This window comes from Cyphellophora attinorum, assembly GCF_001299255.1.
Source record: "Cyphellophora attinorum strain CBS 131958 chromosome Unknown Contig15, whole genome shotgun sequence".
In the NCBI taxonomy this organism is placed as follows: Eukaryota; Fungi; Ascomycota; class Eurotiomycetes; order Chaetothyriales; family Cyphellophoraceae; genus Cyphellophora; species Cyphellophora attinorum.
Genome location: NW_017253243.1, coordinates 215,582 through 232,183, shown reverse-complemented (window position 1 = coordinate 232,183; position 16,602 = coordinate 215,582). Strand labels below are relative to the sequence as shown.

Here is a 16,602-nt window from a genome sequence, read left to right as displayed (position 1 = left end):
TGCCCATTTCGAACTTCGATCTCGTGTCCATGACATCTTAGAGTCCTCGGCATACCCGGGTCAACATGAGATCTGCTACTCTGCCCTGCAAAATTGGATGGGTGAATGAGGAACAGACTCGTCGTCTGGCTCCCACCCATTATCGTGCATTCACTGCCACGAAGTCACCATTCGCTGCCTGAGTTTTGATAGTCACGTGATCCGATACATTGATCTAGAGAGCCATCGACGTTGCAGTCCTGCTCAAATCCATCCCATTCAGGTTGGACTCTAGTCATGCCGGCGCTCACGTTCGGTCTGAAGGCCAAGCCCGGACCGGGCAGTGCGCCCAAGATTACACCTGGAGCCAAGCGGAAAGCGATGTTTGACAACGACGATGAAGACGAACCCGCCTCAAGCCCACCTCCGCAGTCTGGTCCTGGGAGACCCTCAAGACCACTCAAGCCCATACAGCCTCTCAAGGACGACACCTCTGATTCCGAGGACAACTCGAACAACAATGGAACCTCCTCACGTCCTCGCAAATCACCCAAACTCACCCAACCGCCAGCGCCCTCGTACGGTCTACAAAAGAAGCCCACCTCCAACACGACTGCTATTCCGACCACGGACAAAGACTACACCAACCTCTCCGCCCTCCGCACAGCTAATCTACACGCAACCGAAGCCTCCAAACTCGACTCCACCGCCTACGACTACGACGCCGTCTATGATACATTCAAGCCCAGCAAGCCTACCTCCTCAAGCACAAACACAGAACCAACGCAACCAAAATACATGACCTCCCTCCTCGCCTCCACCACGCAACGGAAACGGGACCACGAGCGCGCCCGCGAGAAAGCGCTGCAGCGTGAACGCGAACAGGAGGGTGACGAATTCGCAGGAAAGGAAGCGTTTGTTACGTCGGCGTACAAGCAACAGCAGGAGGAGAATCGGCTTGCGGAGGCAGAGGAGGCGAGAAAGGTGGAGGAAGAGGAGGAGCGGAAGCGGAAGGGGATGGGTGGGATGGTGGGTTTCAACAAGATGATGCTGGAACGGGAAGAGGAGAGGAGAAGAGCCATTGAGGAGGCGGAGGAGGCGCGGCGGAAGGCGAGCGTCAATGGCAATGGGTACGGTGGTGGTAGTCAGGGTGTCGAGGTTGCAGATGATGGGCCCATACCTGCGCAGCAAGACGAAGACGACGCACAGAACAAAGAGGCCCAGAAGCGCGGCGCCATCCTCAACGAAGAAGGCGAAGTCATCGACAAGCGCCAGCTTCTGAGCGCAGGCCTCAATGTCGCGCCCAAGAAACCCGGCACATCCGCCACCTCCTCGACCACGAAGGACAAGAAGGCACCAGCATATCAACCACCAAGAGTCAGCGCCGATGCCCGCCTCTCCCAGCGCGAGCGCCAGTCACGTCTAATCGCGGCACAGATGGAGGCGCAAGCGGAAGCAGCTGCTGCAGAGGAAGCAAAGGCGGCGGCGGCTGTCGAGGAGAAGGCCAAGAGCAAGATCACAGAGGAGGCCAAGATGGGTGCCAAAGAAAGATATTTGGCACGGAAGAGGGAGGCGGAGGAGGCGAAGAAGAAAGGCGGTTGAGGTTCGAAGTACTACCAATAAACACTACTCATTACTGTGCCGTAACTCATCAACTTCATGCTAGTGTTGGTGCGAAAGCATTGAGCCACAGAATTGTGATGCTGATGCCAAAGCATAACCCATGCCAAGTTCGCAACGCCTGCCAGGAACGCTCATGCTGTCGTGCTGCGTCGTAGCAGACCATCAGAATGTCTCATTTACATCGTAGGCAGAATTCTCTTTTTCGGTCTCCTTCTCCTTCCTAGCAGAAGCCGCAGCTCTGCTCGGCGGCCGAATCAGGCTCGACCTCTTCCCAGCAACACTTCTCCTCGACGCCGACGCGGCCGTGGCAGCAGCATACTGTCCCTGCGCACTCTCACTACGCTTTCCAGAAATACTGTTGGAGGGAACACGACCTCCTGCCCCAACTCCGCCGATGCTAGTCCTGCTCCCCTTGACAGGGCTAGGGATCGCAGACAGTCCAATGTCAGAAGTGCGACTTGACGGCTTGATCAGAAAACTCGTCCGCCGTGGCGTCGGAGTCGTCAATGGGTCTGCGTCGGGCTCGGCTTCTTCCATTATGGAATCATCGGGGTCGCCGCCGTTGTGCATTGAGGAGGAGTCTGCATCGAAAGCGCCGTCGTAACCCACGGGCCCGTGCGAGGACAGCGCGGATTTTGGTCGAACTCGATCTGTGCTTGCGTTGGGGACGTACGAGGCGCCGTTGCCTAGGCCGCGAAGGTTGGAGATGGATGCTCTTGAGCCGGGGCGGGAGTGGGATGCGATGAAGGAGTGGCGGTTGTGAGTGGAGGTTCGTGAATCGGGACGGGAAGGTTGCTGGGAAGATGTTTGTGGACCGCCACGTGAAGACGGTCGAGATGTCGGTGCTGGCATATCGTTAAGTGCAGATCGGCCGAAGGTGGAATGCGTTGGAGTTGGCGGAGGCATGTCGCGGGCATATTGACTTGTCAAAGACTGCCGAGAGGGCTTGGTACGAGGAGCAGATGGCGTGTCGTCGCTGTCTGCAAGTGAGGTGACGCCGCTGATTGTCGAGCCGCCAGCTCGTTTCCGGCTTCGGACGGTGACGGATGAGGGGATGGCATGGTTGCCCATTGCGGAACCAGAGCGAGGCGAGGCTTTCGGCGGTGTGTTGACCGGGCCAGGCAACTTGGATCGAGCTGTGTGCACCCTCGCTTCGAGATTCTGCATCTTATTGCGTAGATTGCGCAGGTGCAGAATCGATTGGGATTGAGGAAGGCTAGATCGCTGTGGTATACCTCCAGCCCGGCCCAGAGACTGGCGCGCATGTGTCGAGGAGGGTACAGTCCGCTGTATAGCTGGAACTTGGACCGAAGACCCTCGTATATGTGCGGCTCCGGACGCATTCGGCTTGACAGCAGAGAAGGCCGACTGGCGTGGTGTTGGCAAATTGCCATTCAGCGAAGGTCGCGATCTCGGTATTGAGGGCGTCGCGAACCCATGAGGTTTCGGTTTTGGGAGCGCAGCTGACTTGTCCGATACTGGCGGAGAGGGCGGTGTTGGTGCCTCTGAAACTGCTGATGAAGAGGCCGTCTTCGCAGGCGGCGTGTCAAATGAGGTGTCCGTGGTCGTTGGAGACAGCTCAGACCGCGGCGATGCAGACGAAGCCACGGGATCGATCGTTAGATGATGTCGGCGTGCGATTACCGCCTCGGCTTTGGCGAGCTTCTCCTTCACTATCTCAGTCTCGATGTTTATGTCGGAGAGCTCATCTTTCAGCCGCTGTGCTTCTATCCTGAGCGCCTCGCGCTCTTGCTCACCAACGCGCATCTCTTCCTCCAGCATGACACTGCGCTCGAGGGTCTGGTTGTATTTCGACTCCATGTCTTCCAGCGAGGATTCGGTGTTTCTTTGCTGCCGTTCATAGTCGTCGTTGGCGACTTCGGTGTCGCGTAGTCGCAGTTGCAGTGTCCGGTTGGTGTCGCGCAACTCTGTAATCTCCTTCTGGAGAGTGCTTTGCGCCGAGGCGGCTTCGCTCTTAGCTTGTTTGTGTTTCGCCTTCCATTCGTCCACCTCATACTGCAAATTAGAAGCTTTGTCTTTCAGTTGGCGTTCGCGTTTTTCGGAGGCTTCGATATCCTTTTCGAGCTCGGCCTCAAGCTCCTTGCTGGAAGCTTGAAAGTCCGCAAGCTCCGATTCGAGGGTCTCGTACTGCTTTTTGTAGTAGCGCAAGTTCTCCTCGAGGGTATGTCCTGGTCCAGGGGAGGAGGACACGAGGTCATCGTCCAGGGGCATATTTGTGTTGTCGCGTATATTTCCGTTCGGCTGCGCGATGTGTGTCGAGGTGCGGTATGCTATGGATATGAATGCGCCATGAGTCCGTTATGATGGGTGCCTGGAAGATTGTTGGTCGCGATTGTCGAGGTGGTTGTTGTAGTGGGGATGTGTTGATAGTAGTTTGTCGGCGTTGACAGGCGTGTCCGGTCGAGTATTGCGATGTTGCTGCTACGGTTAGTATTCTCGTCCAGATTCTCGGTGTTGGTTATTCTGCGCAGGTGGTCGTCAATCCTGAGAACAACAATCTCCATCTGATGCGTGACGGGGGTCACCCTGGATGCCTTGTGCCAAGCCTGTCGGTTGCTGCAGCGACCAGTCCCAACATTGACCTCATCCCCATTACGATAGACCACTCACTTACAAGGCACGACGTTTGATAGAGACGCGACTATGATGGACAACAACGCGAGCGGCTAGCCAGGATGCATCGTCACATCGACTATGGCCCTGATGAATCTTTCAACTGGTCCCCGGCAGCGCGACAAGGTCTATGGACGGAAGCGACTGGTTCCGCTGGCCACGAGCGATGCAAATCGAAGCCTATTCGCCGGCAATGACCCTTCACTCTCACTGGAAAAGGCTGTAGCAAAGCTGTCAATCAAAGAAGCTCACGATTCAATACAAACTCAACGAAGTGCTGCAGCCTTAAATGACAATCAATATCAAGAGGAGCGACTACCTGGACGCTGTGACAAGCAGGAGCACGATGAGCCTCCTCAAGATGTCTCATTTGCGCCAGATGAGGACGTCGTAACCGTCTCGAAGCCCGTCGTTGAGCGGAAAGTAGCATTATCCAAAGAAGAACGCGCGGTACTGAAGCCTGTGATGGCTTTTCATCGTGTCGCCTCATTCGCGCGCGACTTCTCTGCTTTTGGAAGCCAACTCACCAAGGAGTTCGACGTCCGAAAGCTCAACGAAGGCTCCTACAGCGACTGCTTCGTTGTCCGAAAACCAAACGAAGACGTTGAAACCGCTGTCCTGAAGATCATTCCGCTTGAGTGCAATGGCAGAGCGTCCTCTGGAGCAGCGAGCCGGGCATATGATTTCTTGCGAGAAGTGAAGCTCCTGGCTGCGCTGGAAGACTTCCACGGTTTTGCACAGATCTTCAGGAGTCGGATCGTTCGCGGAAGAATGCATGACCAAATGATTCAGGCAGCTAGAGACTGGCTGGAAACCACACAGGAGGACGTTGACAAAACCATAGATCCCGGATCAAGATATCCCGAAGATCAGATCTACGGAGTCATTGAGATGGCGTACGCTGGGACTGACCTAGACCTCCTCGAGAAGCCTTCTGCTTTCCAAGCATTCGACGTATTTTGGATGGTCGCTATCCTGCTGGCCAAGGCCGAGAAGGAGATCGAATTCGAGCACAGAGACTTACACATGTCGAACATCTGCTTCCGCCCAGGCAACGAAGGCACTGTTGATGTCAGCACAGGCTTCGTCCAGGACATGAGAAAGAATCCGTCCAAGGTCTTAGGCTTGTCGGGCCTCCGAGTTAGCATAATCGACTACACGCATTCGCGGATGCGCGATGCAAAAACGGGCGAGATACTATACAATCCTGAATGTCCCTTCACCGCAGAGGAAATGGCGTCTTACAAACGAGAACGCCGTCCTTGCGATCAGCTCGACACAATCGTCAAGGCCCAGCAGTGGATGTCACAGAGCCACCAAATTCAGAAAGATGGTGCTGCGAAATATGAGACATTCACCCCAAAGACAAACGTGATCTGGCTTTCGAACGTATTGTACGAGCTCACCAAAACCGCTGGGTCGAAGAAGAAGCGTTGCCATGTCCCAGGAAGTTCTGCGACGGCCAAAGACTTACAGGATGATTTGTGGAATAAGTTAGCGAAGACATTGAAGTGGATTGGTTCGCCAGATTTACATTCGCTACCGGAAAGTGCAGAACGTTTTCTCAACGAGGCCATGGATCTAGGACTGATTGCGAAGCCGGATGTCGATGCTTTTATGGAGAGCTTGAACATTGATGCTTCACCAGCAGGCTGAACACGGCGTTGACAGTTTTTGGTTTGCAGCAGCGTTGGCGTTGGCGGTTAACATCGTCCCAGACGAGATGTTTTTGATGGCGTGTTCGTAGTCTACATCATCGATCTGTACAAAGTTGACATCGATGGCCGTAACATCCTTCACATCCTTCGCGCCCTAACCCTTGCCCTGAAACCTACTCGACCACTGCCTGCGCTCCTGCAGTTCAAGTTTCTCCAACAAATCGGCCCGTGTCATGTCATGACAACCGCGCTCGTGGACACCATTCGACTAGCACTGCCTGCAGGCTCCAACCAGAAGATGGTGTAGTCTCCGTCGATGCCAGCTCTCAACATTGAGCTGCAACCCCTAAGCAATATGGATCGCGTCAAGCGCTTCTTTGGACCTCCGCAGCAGCCTTACGAGCCTATCGACGACAGGCCGCACGAAGATGGCGACAGCGTCGAGGAGGACCTCGAAGGTGGCCCAGAAGAACAGCCGTTCTCATGGGTTGAATACTTCATATTCATGTTATTAGGTGTGGCGATGCTGTGGGCATGGTATGAGCATCAGCGTCTACTCAGACTTCTGTATTGACCATACGATAGGAACATGTTCCTTGCCGCTGCACCATACTTCCAGCGACGCTTCAGAACTAGTCAGTGGATCTTGAACCACTTCCAGGCGGCAGAAGTGTCGGTGTCGACAGTGACGAACCTCGGTTCTATGATCATCTTGACAAAATTGCAGAAGGGTGCTTCATACCCAAAGCGAATCAGCGCGTCACTCATTCTATATACGGCCATATTCGCGGTGCTGGCACTGTCGACACTCGTCAAGACTGGTGCTGGCGGCTACTTCGGCTTTCTGCTCGTCACCATGCTGCTGTCAAGTCTTGCTACGGGGCTAATCCAGAATGGTCTCTTCGCCTTCACTTCAGGCTATGGAAGGACCGAATACACACAAGCGATCATGACTGGGCAGGGCGTGGCTGGTGTGCTACCGCCGCTTGTACAGATCATTTCCGTCGCAGCAGTGCAGAACAAGAACGGAGATGACGCTGATGCGGCGGCAGAGTCACCGAAGTCTGCCTTCATCTACTTCCTGACCGCCACTGCTGTCTCAGCGGTCTCGCTGATCGCTTTCTTCTACCTGCTCAGGCGGAAGGCTCATGCAGATGCTCTGGCGGCCGGAAGCAAATCCACTGTCGACGGGGCGTCGGAAGGCGACGCCCTCACCGGTCAAGACCGATTCGGCGAGCCAGAGCAGACCGACATCAGCGACAAGCGACAGTCCCATTAATGACTCTCTTCCGAAAATTGGCCTTCCTTTCCATAGCCGTCTTTCTCTGCTTCTCCGTCACCATGGTGTTCCCGGTGTTCACAGCCTCCGTACAGTCTGTCTCTGGCATTGAATCTGCTGTCTTCATTCCACTCGGCTTCCTACTTTGGAACATAGGAGATCTGGGTGGCCGCTTGCTCACCGCGGTGCCGAAGTTGTCACTGACACATTTTCCATTTGCTTTGTTCTGCATAGCAATGGCGAGACTGGTCTTCATTCCTCTCTACTTTCTATGTAACATCAAGGGAAGGGGAGCGTACGTCAACAGTGATATCTTCTATCTGGTCGTCGTACAGTTCTTCTTCGGACTCAGCAATGGCTACCTCGGAAGCAGCTGCATGATGGGAGCTGGAAGCTGGGTAGCACCAGAGGAACGCGAGGTTGCTGGCGGCTTCATGGGCATGATGCTGGTCGCCGGACTGGCTGTTGGTAGCTTGCTGAGCTTCACGCTCGGCGATGTATAGCATCGATCGCGGGGCTGATCACGGCATATGACACGTCATTGTTCTCTACAGCCCTACCATTACTTGCAGGTCGGTTTTTGTGTATCACCGTCCTCGCCGACTTTCGCTTCAGAGCAGTGGCTGCAGTAGTTTCGCAGAAGCGAAGCAAAGCTGACGGTCCGTAGTGTTTGGTGGTCTCCGAAACGCACACTCGGGACATGAGCAGAGCCAAGACCGAATCTTGAAGTCACGCTCGATTCAGATTGTATTGGGTAATGCCATCGCTCTGTGGCTGCCTGGGCACTGCGGACGCCACAGCAAGTGTTGCCACCTCAAAATCACGTCCGTCACATGACTATCTCAGCACTGCATTTCCGATCCCCGGAATCTCAATGTCGGCGCTATGTTCGAAACAGTTCAAGTTGAAGCAAGATGTGAGCAGCCTGAAATTATGCACGGAGCACTTGCAACAAGGATGCAGGGAGCGGAAGCAATTCGTTCAATGTGCCCCTCCTTCAAGAGCAAGAAGTACACGCGCCGTATTGCTGGCTTTGGTGCTTTGATGACAGGGTACTTGGCGGCGGCTATCGAGTGAGGTCGGCGATCGGAGGTTTGCAACTCGAGCTTGTGCCTGGCACGTGATCTTTGCGACTGCTGATTCGATCTCACAGCGGCGTCCATGCGGACTAGTGTTCGGAGGGAGATGCAGCGATCCACTTCTCATCTCCGTTGTCGGTTTAGCACGTCCGCAAGTCAGGGGAAATCTGCACATCCCACCAGGTTTCGATCATCAAAGCCTCGTACAGGACTTCAACGGCCACCGTTACTCACGACGGTCTCCTTGATTCGCAAGCAGCGCTCAACACAGGGCCGCTGTTGCACTGCCTCGTTCATGTTCCGGACATGTAAGGTACGTCTGCTGTCAACCACCTATGCCCAATCACATAGTCAAGGCGGCGAGAAGCCGCATTCTCTTCTATCGATTTAGTAGCCCAAAACCTTCGCCTTATGTGGATGTTGCGCATTTACACAGAGTGCTTCGAAATCTCGGCCAAGGCTAGCGTTTCATCTGTCAGGCAAATGGCTGCAGCATGCCACTCCCTCCTAACCCCTCCAGGATATGAGCAGCCTCACGTCTGACAAGGTGCCATCTTATACCCGGAAAGCCCCCTAACTCAACTGCGCCCACTAGTCATACGTACCTGGTACTACTGAACACGATCATCTCGCCTCTGTACTAATCCCGTCACTCTGCTTTTCGCTTCACACGTCGTCTCCCGCCTCAACTCTATTGTTCTCGCGACTTTTCCATTCGAGCAGGTCACCGCTCTGGGAACTCATCTCCTACGTCAACATTAGAGACACCTCAACATCACCTGCGAACCTATCCTCGAAACCAGTGCAGCCACCCGCGTCACTCATTCATCCTCGAGATATCTATACGTTTCCCCACGGCTTTCGCTGGACGAACAGACCATTAGACTCTCACAATGTCATCAATACGATTCACATCGCTGCTACTAGCAGCAGCGATCCAGGCAGACGCCATGCCACTCCTCAAACGAGAAATGACCACAGGCGCCAAAGCTGGCATGGGCGTCGGCATCGCGGTGGCAGCCATCGTTCTGGTCATTGTCATAGTCTTCCTCGTTATACACCTCCGTCGCCGATCACACATCAAACAGATCAACAAGGAACGCGCTATTCTCGCAGGCGAGAAGAATGCGGACGGATCAGACAAACCAGATAAATTCGCGGCCCCCAGTGAGCCACAAGCACCAGCTGGTGCCATCCCGAGGCGGCAGAAGAGTATCAAGGACAGAATGATGGGGCCGCTTTACCGGGGCAGCATGATCGATATGATGCCAGTGCCCAAGAAGGCGCGGTTGCCGGGCGATAACCCGAATCGACAGAGCACGATGACGGTGGGCGACGGGGACAGCTTCTTGAATAAGCCGTGGGCGAGCAAGGATGGCGAGAGCAGCCCGCGGCCGTCGTTCAGCAGTAAGCGGGCGACAAGGATGATGATGATGATGTGAACGGGGCGTATGCCACTCGGACACCCACAGATACATCAACATCTTCTCACATCAAGAAAACCAAGTCAGCATCAGCAATCATCATCAATTCCTGGGAGGCAAAGGAGCGACTGGGCGCTGGAAAGGAGTACACGGTCAAATACTGGTCCATGGCGAGTGCGCAGTACGGAAGCAGCACACGGTCATCGAAGGCGATAGACGAATGATCTACGACTTCCGAAGACCTGCTCGGCGTCGAGATCGTGCTACGGCTGGGTTTCCTTGGTCCCTTGGAGGACCCATTTACTGCTTCAGATACCAATTTCGTTAGCACAACTGCAAAGCCAAACATGAAAATACCACTGTCAACCGCACCTGCACTGTAATCGCAATGCGCACAATGCCAGCATGATGTTTCAGATGTCAGGTCACACCTGCCGTTGAACTGTCAACCAAGTCCGTCGAAATGGCAGACGTGAGGAAGGAACAAATTGGAATTATCAGGGATCCCTGTGCTTACCTGGGACTTACTCCGTGTCGTCTGTTCCCTGCTCCTTCCAGTCTCTTGTATGCAGTACGTGCGGTTGCAACAAAGCACTATCATGGATTCCGATGCCACGGCCTTGCGTATGGCAGCGAATGCAAAGTAACCAAAAGGTTGATGCCGGTGCACGGGCCTTCCAGGGAGTGCCTCGTTGCCTAACGCGGGGCAGTCGCCTTACGAATAACAACCCGTGTTCAAGTGTGCTTCTTACTATGCCATTCGCCAAATGATAACATCTACCACGCAACTGCCTAGATACTGACAGACTACCTAGTATTCAGCGCCTGTCGCGCTTGCAGTGATTGACTCTGGTCTCGCACTCTCCCAACATCAGCCCACCTACGTGACGGTCCAGCCACAGACTACTTGTAAACCTTGCTACATTACAGCCTGTCACCAGGCTCGATACTTGTCAGTTGTCCACCAACGACATGTCTGATCCAGCTCTGGCGACACGAGCACCTGAGTCTGATGCAATGGAGGACTTGCCGACCAGTACAGCGCCTCGTGAAGGCCCCTTGACCACTACTTCAACACCACCAACTGCAGCCAACGCTCTATCTGCAGCATCCGCAACCATCTCTTACGCCGCGGCATCGGTCACGTCAGCCGCCACCACGACCATCAACTCAGCTATTGCAGCGATCTCATCGGATGATTCACCCGCTCAGACAGGACCTACAATGGGCGAGCATTGCACTTCGGATCGCCCCGTTCCTTCTTCGCTTGCCACAGCCACTTCCTCCGGCACCATCACTACACTCAATGGCATCGAGACGGTGAGTGCTGGACAGCCTTCCTCCAAGCGCTGAGCGTCACTTTCACGGACGAAACTGACGACCGTCTTCAGTACATCTCCAAGCCAGCAGACTACCCCTCCACTCCAGCAAAACTCCTCCTTCTTCTGACCGGCGGCACCGGTATCCACAGCATCAACAATCAACTCCAGGCCGACCGCTTCGCCGGCGCAGGATATTTAGTCATCATGCCTGACCAATTTGCAGGAGATGCAGCGCCTGGAAGCGGCAACCGCATCACATCGCCAAAAACGACCTCAGCAGCACAGTACCAGAGCCTGCCCACCACAACATCCGACGCTGCAGCAACACAAGTACCACCAAGTCCCAGCTTCATCGACAGAATCAAATTGGGTTTCGCCGACACAGCCAAGTCATTCATGCTAGACATGTGGCTCGCGCGTCAGACACCTGAGAAGGTCCTTCCACGACTGCTTTCTGTCATCACAGCGATTCAAGACGAGTACGCAGACGCCATCGAGCACGGTGGAGGCATACATGGCGTAGGATACTGCTTTGGGGCGAAGTACATCCTCATTCTGGCGCGAGGGGAGGGCGGAGTTGCTAGCCATCCAGCTCTGTCTGGGAAGGGATTCGATCTGAGCGCGTTGAGCGCGTCGTTACCAAGCATGCCTAATATACCGGTCATGCCAAGTATAGGCAGGATGGGTTCAGTCAGGGATGTCTTAGGCGGAAGCAGTGCAAATGCGTCTACTACAAGCCAAACCGAAGACCGAAATGAGGACGTCGAGGCCAGAGCTGGCGCAGCACCATCCACAACCGCAGCGCCTATCACAACCACAACAGCAGCTCCTCTTCCACAGTCACAGTCACCCACGACCACAGCACCACTACCATCCTCGGATGCAGAACCCGCCCTACCCAGACCCTTATTTCCCACACCCCTCCTCAGAACCGCCGCTATTGCCCACGGCACACTTATCACCCACCCGGACGTCCTTCAAATCCACCCCTCCGTGCCAACGCTGTGCATCGCCGTCGAAGACGACCCTCTCTTCCCCTCCGAAGTCCTGGATCTCGCGCAAAAGGCGTGGGCTGCAAACGAGGCTGAGTGCAAGGTTGAGGTGTACAAAAGCGTACCGCACGGATTCGCGGTGTTGGGAGAGTACGAGGACGAGCGGATTCGGAAGGAGCAGGAGCGGGCTTGGGGGCAGATGAGGGAGTGGTTGGATGGGCATTGATGTATGAGCACGAGAATGAGTGAGTGGCGCTATGATGGGTAGGGTACTTTCTTTTCCCGCGATGACGGCTCGCGCAACGGAAATCGAGCGTTTGAGTGAGCACCCAGGCGTTTCATCGATGGCAGGAAGTCTGCGGTCCTTCAGAGATACCAATACGATCCGTCCAACCTAATGGTCAACGTGCTCCTGCAATTGGAGACCTGCAAGTAGCAGCGAATGACTGTAAATCGAGCAAAGCACAGTGAATGGCGCCTACTGAGCCAGTGAAGTGTTCCTTTCGGTCTGCCGCGGACATCCACTTGGTTCAAGAGGTATAAGTACGTGACCTGCCCTCGCCTTTTTCGTCTTCTTCCCTCTACTCCTCACCACGACATTCGTGTAGCGCCGCGTTGCCATGCCTTATCAGCATCTACTGCTGAACGGTGGGGCGAGGTTCGTTGATAGTCATGAAAAAACATGTGTGAAGAATCATTGATATTGGCACGAAATCATTGTGCTTCATGCTGTGCCGGAGGTCAGTCAGTCAGCCTGCACGATGCTTCACCTCCTACAATCGGAAACACGATGAGCTTTGTGTGTCCAACGTGCTTTCTATTGCTACCTCGTATGCCTGCCGCGAAATGTTGTTTCAAGGCGCATTCGGTCGTATTGTATATAGGCTAAGGCGATATTCCACAGGCCATTGAGGAACCATGATCTTAGTTGAGTCTCGAGCTCAATCGTATACTTGGACGCTTCTGACGAGTGGACCTGCGTGGCTCGTTGGCTGTGACATTTGGTGGGATTGTGTGCTCAAGTGTCTTCAATGCCTCGTCCTTTTCTGAGCTGATCTGTCGCAACTGTTCGCTTGCTTCACGATGCAGCACCTCAGACCAGAAAGCCAGCCTGCTCTCCCCTTCAACGATAGCCCTGCCTTGTGCTTGCAGCAGACTGAATGTCTCTCGCTTTGCGTCGCTCTACTTCTGCATCATCAACTGCACAAACTCGTTGTAATCGATTCGCCCATCGCCGTCCTGGTCTGCTTCGCGAATCATCTCATCCACTTCGTCGTCTGTGAGCTTCTCCCCGATGGATGTCATGACGTGGCGCAGCTCGGCGGCGGAGATGAAGCCGTTGTTGTCGCGGTCAAAGACTTTGAAGGCCTCGCGGATTTCTTCTTCGCTGTCGGTGTCTTTCATTTTGCGGGCCATCATTGTGAGGAATTCTAGGGTAGTGTTAGTATTCGGAGGTTGGGAGCCGGGCGAAGAGACGGACCAGGAAAGTCAATGGTGCCGTTGTTGTCAGCGTCGACCTCGTTGATCATGTCTTGCAGTTCGGACTCGGAGGGGTTCTGGCCGAGGGAGCGCATTACGGTGCCCAGCTCTTTGGTTGTGATTTGTCCTAATGGGCGTAGCTGTTAGTCGTGGTCGTTGTATGTAGGCATGATGTTCGTAGCGAGCGCTTTCGAGAGCAGCCGGAGAGGGAAAGTGACTAACCATCGCCATCTTTGTCCTACTGTCGCGTCAGATCAGTTCATCGAGTGATAGTATGGCGTTACTCACGAAGAGAGAGAAGGCTTCACGGAACTCTGAGACCTGCTCTTCGGTGAGGGAGTCGGCCTGCGTGTGTGTGTCGCGCATCAGCATTGTTTTCCTTCCTATCGATGTCCCACACAAGGCTCTGTTGACGTACCATGGTGGGCTGGTGTGAGGGGGATGTTTGGGAAGGGCCTCCGTGTATCTAGTGTGCTCGCTGTCTCAGAGTGATTGGGAGACTACTGCTAGCTAGGATCGAGGTAGTCGCGACGGTGTCTATCAGTTAGATGGTTGGTAGGCGAGTCAAGTCAGTCTTAGTAGAAGGAGTGCCTGTGCAAAGGAGCGCCGCGAACCGGTCAGGCGATGATGTTATGTCTCAATAGGGAAGGTCGGCCGAGGACAGGCATCGCAGACGGAACAGCAACACATGCACATCGACTCATGCTCATGCTCGCTTGCAGATTACTCACACATAAACCAATGTGGGAGAAGGAGACCTCATCGGGCGCGCGTTCTACCCAGCAGCAGTCCTCAAGCATGCGATCCGGGACTGAATCCGTCCGGCCACAATTCATAGTCCTGCCTCCAGGTCGGTAACATAGAACAGATCAATCATGAGTTGGCGAGACCGCACCAATCTGTAAGCCCGTGCGCCACTCATGCCTATGCTCCTACTCACACACTGCTCAAAGCTACATCTCCTACCGCCAATCCTACGCCCACCACCCAACCAAACGACGCTTCGACGGCGGCGCATCAAATGGCTTCGCGCACCCCTCCGGCGACGACACTCGCGGCCTGCTCTCCACCGGAGCCTACGACGACAACAATGATACCATCATCGAAATGGATCTCCTCCCCCCACGCTGGATCGACATCCAAGACGAAGTCTCCTCCACTCTCAACTCCATCACCCTCGCGTCCTCCCAACTCGACAAGCTGCACGCCAAACACGTCCTTCCGGGATTCGACGACGAGCACATCAAGCAGGCTGAAGAGCGCGAGATCGAGCAGTTGACCCAACAGATCACGCGCGGGTTCCATAATTGCCACAAGGCGATCAAGCGGATAGAGGCGATGGTCAAGGAGGCGAAAGAGGCGGGCGGGCTGAACAAAGGGGACGAGACTATGGCAGCGAATATACGAATTGCGCTGGCGGCGAGGGTGCAGGAGGTTAGTGCGGTGTTTCGGAAGAAGCAGAGTAATTATTTGAATAAGTTAAGGCAATTGGGCGGGTTCGAGTCACCTGCAGGCATTGGGAGGGCAGGGACGCCGGTGCCCGCGCAGAATCCCTACACAGACCCTGCGTTAATGGAGTCAGATGCGGATAAGAGTTTGAGTCAGTCGACTCTGCAGCAGACCTCGGCCATGAAGATGCGACATGGCAATAACGATGTGGTTATTGCGCAGCGGGAACAGGAGATCAACGATATCGCAAAAGGCATCATTGAGCTGGCCGACATTTTCCGGGATCTGCAGGCTATGGTCATTGATCAGGGTACGATGCTCGATCGGATCGACTATAATGTTGAGCGTATGGCGACGGACGTCAAGGGTGCCGAGAAGGAATTGGTGATTGCCACGAATTATCAGAGGCGGAACACGAAGCGGAAGATCCTGCTGCTCCTTTTGCTGCTGGTCATTGGTATGTTCATTGTCTTGTTGATCAAGCCGAAGAAACAACAGTCGAGCCCGCCGGCAGCGATTGAGCCTCCTGCGGCAGCGCCACCTTGAGTGGCCGAGTCGAGTATTTATTCGAACACGAACCAGAAAGTGAAAGTCATATTGTCGCACGCGGATGCTCGTTCGGGTCATTCGACCTGAGCTGCTAGCACGGTTCACGAATGTACCGTGCTCAATACCTTGAGAGAGGTAGCTGCGAGCGACCAGCTCCGGGGACAAATCTCGTCGGGTAGCAGTGACGAAAGAATCATAGTCATGACCGTCGGCTTGCTGCAGTTCGCAATCTCTGGCACGGTCGGGATGTTGAGAACGAGCGACTCAACTCGGAAGACTTGTCCCAGCCGCGACATAGGACGCGCATCTCTCCTCAACTGCTGAAGAGTCGAAAATCAGGAACAAGTCCAACGGCAGTCAAACTAACGGCAATGGTGGCAATATGTCTAGAGAGGGGCCCTGTCAGGGTGTATGTGCTGGCGACAATGTTTCGGGAGTGCCAGTGGCTGCAATATCTGAGGCAAAGGCCTTCCAGAGGCCTATGCTAGTCAGCAACGACCGAAGAAGGTATTCGTCCTTCCCAATCCATTGAGAAGCCATCAACTTCCATCTGTTGCGCCCCAGATTGTGGCTAGACTCAGTGTGGTTTGGTATCAGGCATAGTACTCGCGCTAGAGGCATTGACCACCACTTCAAAGCACCGGACGGCTAGTTGAAGAGGAGGGGCCTATAAGCAGCAGAGCAGTCGAAACACCTCAAGTCTGCCCAAGACGGCAGCCTCCCTTCCGAAACCATCAATTTGCTCTTTTATCTGTCCCGCGACTTGTTCCAGCTAGACTCAGCATGGTCTGGTCCAGGCACCAGTAAATACTGCGCAGTGCACTAGAGAGGCACTAGCCAAGGTCTTAAAGTGTGTTGGCAATGTTGCTGACGTTTGCTTGTTACGCTTCCCGCCGTAGTAGAGCTGGAAGTGCGAGATCGTTCAAGTAGCTAGTGGCACAGTAAGCTGCCGCGTCAAGGCAAGAGGTAAGGCGACTTGCGGGTAGGGCTGCATATTGCATGGTATCGTGATCCGTCGAGCGGGCCTTATGATGACACGATTGCGTCGTGTAGGGAATATCGGCTTCGATCGGGCACTCGGATGAAGCGATGTGCCGAAGCGGTTGGCAGAGGATGATGGTTGCAATTACTAGTT

The 16,602-nt window shown here is 54.6% G+C and overlaps 9 protein-coding genes across 9 annotated transcripts; 7 read left to right on the top strand and 2 right to left on the bottom strand.

Moving 5' to 3' along the window:
• Positions 1–276: 276 nt before the first annotated feature.
• On the top strand, positions 277–1,581 carry AB675_5050 (uncharacterized protein; the record flags this gene model as incomplete). Its single annotated transcript, XM_018145232.1, has 1 exon — positions 277–1,581. One exon carries the CDS (start codon positions 277–279, stop codon positions 1,579–1,581), a length of 1,305 nt encoding a protein of 434 aa, XP_017999196.1.
• Positions 1,582–1,764: 183 nt separating this feature from the next.
• Positions 1,765–3,834, bottom strand: AB675_5049 (uncharacterized protein; the record flags this gene model as incomplete). Its single annotated transcript, XM_018145230.1, has 1 exon — positions 1,765–3,834. The coding sequence occupies one exon, from the start codon at positions 3,832–3,834 to the stop codon at positions 1,765–1,767; it is 2,070 nt and encodes a 689-aa protein (XP_017999360.1).
• Positions 3,835–4,317: 483 nt separating this feature from the next.
• On the top strand, positions 4,318–5,892 carry AB675_5048 (uncharacterized protein; the record flags this gene model as incomplete). Its single annotated transcript, XM_018145229.1, has 1 exon — positions 4,318–5,892. One exon carries the CDS (start codon positions 4,318–4,320, stop codon positions 5,890–5,892), a length of 1,575 nt encoding a protein of 524 aa, XP_017999480.1.
• Positions 5,893–6,249: 357 nt separating this feature from the next.
• On the top strand, positions 6,250–7,173 carry AB675_5047 (Nucleoside transporter FUN26; the record flags this gene model as incomplete). The annotated part of the gene is made up of 2 exons (XM_018145228.1): positions 6,250–6,431; positions 6,480–7,173. 2 exons carry the CDS (start codon positions 6,250–6,252, stop codon positions 7,171–7,173), a joined length of 876 nt encoding a protein of 291 aa, XP_017999245.1.
• A 62-nt stretch (positions 7,174–7,235) lies between these two features.
• AB675_5046 (Equilibrative nucleoside transporter 1) lies at positions 7,236–7,676 on the top strand (the record flags this gene model as incomplete). Its single annotated transcript, XM_018145227.1, has 1 exon — positions 7,236–7,676. The coding sequence occupies one exon, from the start codon at positions 7,236–7,238 to the stop codon at positions 7,674–7,676; it is 441 nt and encodes a 146-aa protein (XP_017999203.1).
• A 1,469-nt stretch (positions 7,677–9,145) lies between these two features.
• On the top strand, positions 9,146–9,900 carry AB675_5045 (uncharacterized protein; the record flags this gene model as incomplete). The annotated part of the gene is made up of 2 exons (XM_018145226.1): positions 9,146–9,659; positions 9,725–9,900. 2 exons carry the CDS (start codon positions 9,146–9,148, stop codon positions 9,898–9,900), a joined length of 690 nt encoding a protein of 229 aa, XP_017999471.1.
• Positions 9,901–10,648: 748 nt separating this feature from the next.
• On the top strand, positions 10,649–12,216 carry AB675_5044 (uncharacterized protein; the record flags this gene model as incomplete). The annotated part of the gene is made up of 2 exons (XM_018145225.1): positions 10,649–10,996; positions 11,068–12,216. 2 exons carry the CDS (start codon positions 10,649–10,651, stop codon positions 12,214–12,216), a joined length of 1,497 nt encoding a protein of 498 aa, XP_017999194.1.
• Positions 12,217–13,172: 956 nt separating this feature from the next.
• AB675_5043 (Calmodulin) lies at positions 13,173–13,841 on the bottom strand (the record flags this gene model as incomplete). Its single annotated transcript, XM_018145224.1, has 4 exons — positions 13,173–13,420; positions 13,471–13,596; positions 13,692–13,707; positions 13,758–13,841. The coding sequence occupies 4 exons, from the start codon at positions 13,839–13,841 to the stop codon at positions 13,173–13,175; spliced, it is 474 nt and encodes a 157-aa protein (XP_017999403.1).
• Positions 13,842–14,344: 503 nt separating this feature from the next.
• On the top strand, positions 14,345–15,464 carry AB675_5042 (t-SNARE affecting a late Golgi compartment protein 2; the record flags this gene model as incomplete). The annotated part of the gene is made up of 2 exons (XM_018145223.1): positions 14,345–14,370; positions 14,423–15,464. 2 exons carry the CDS (start codon positions 14,345–14,347, stop codon positions 15,462–15,464), a joined length of 1,068 nt encoding a protein of 355 aa, XP_017999350.1.
• Positions 15,465–16,602: the final 1,138 nt, after the last annotated feature.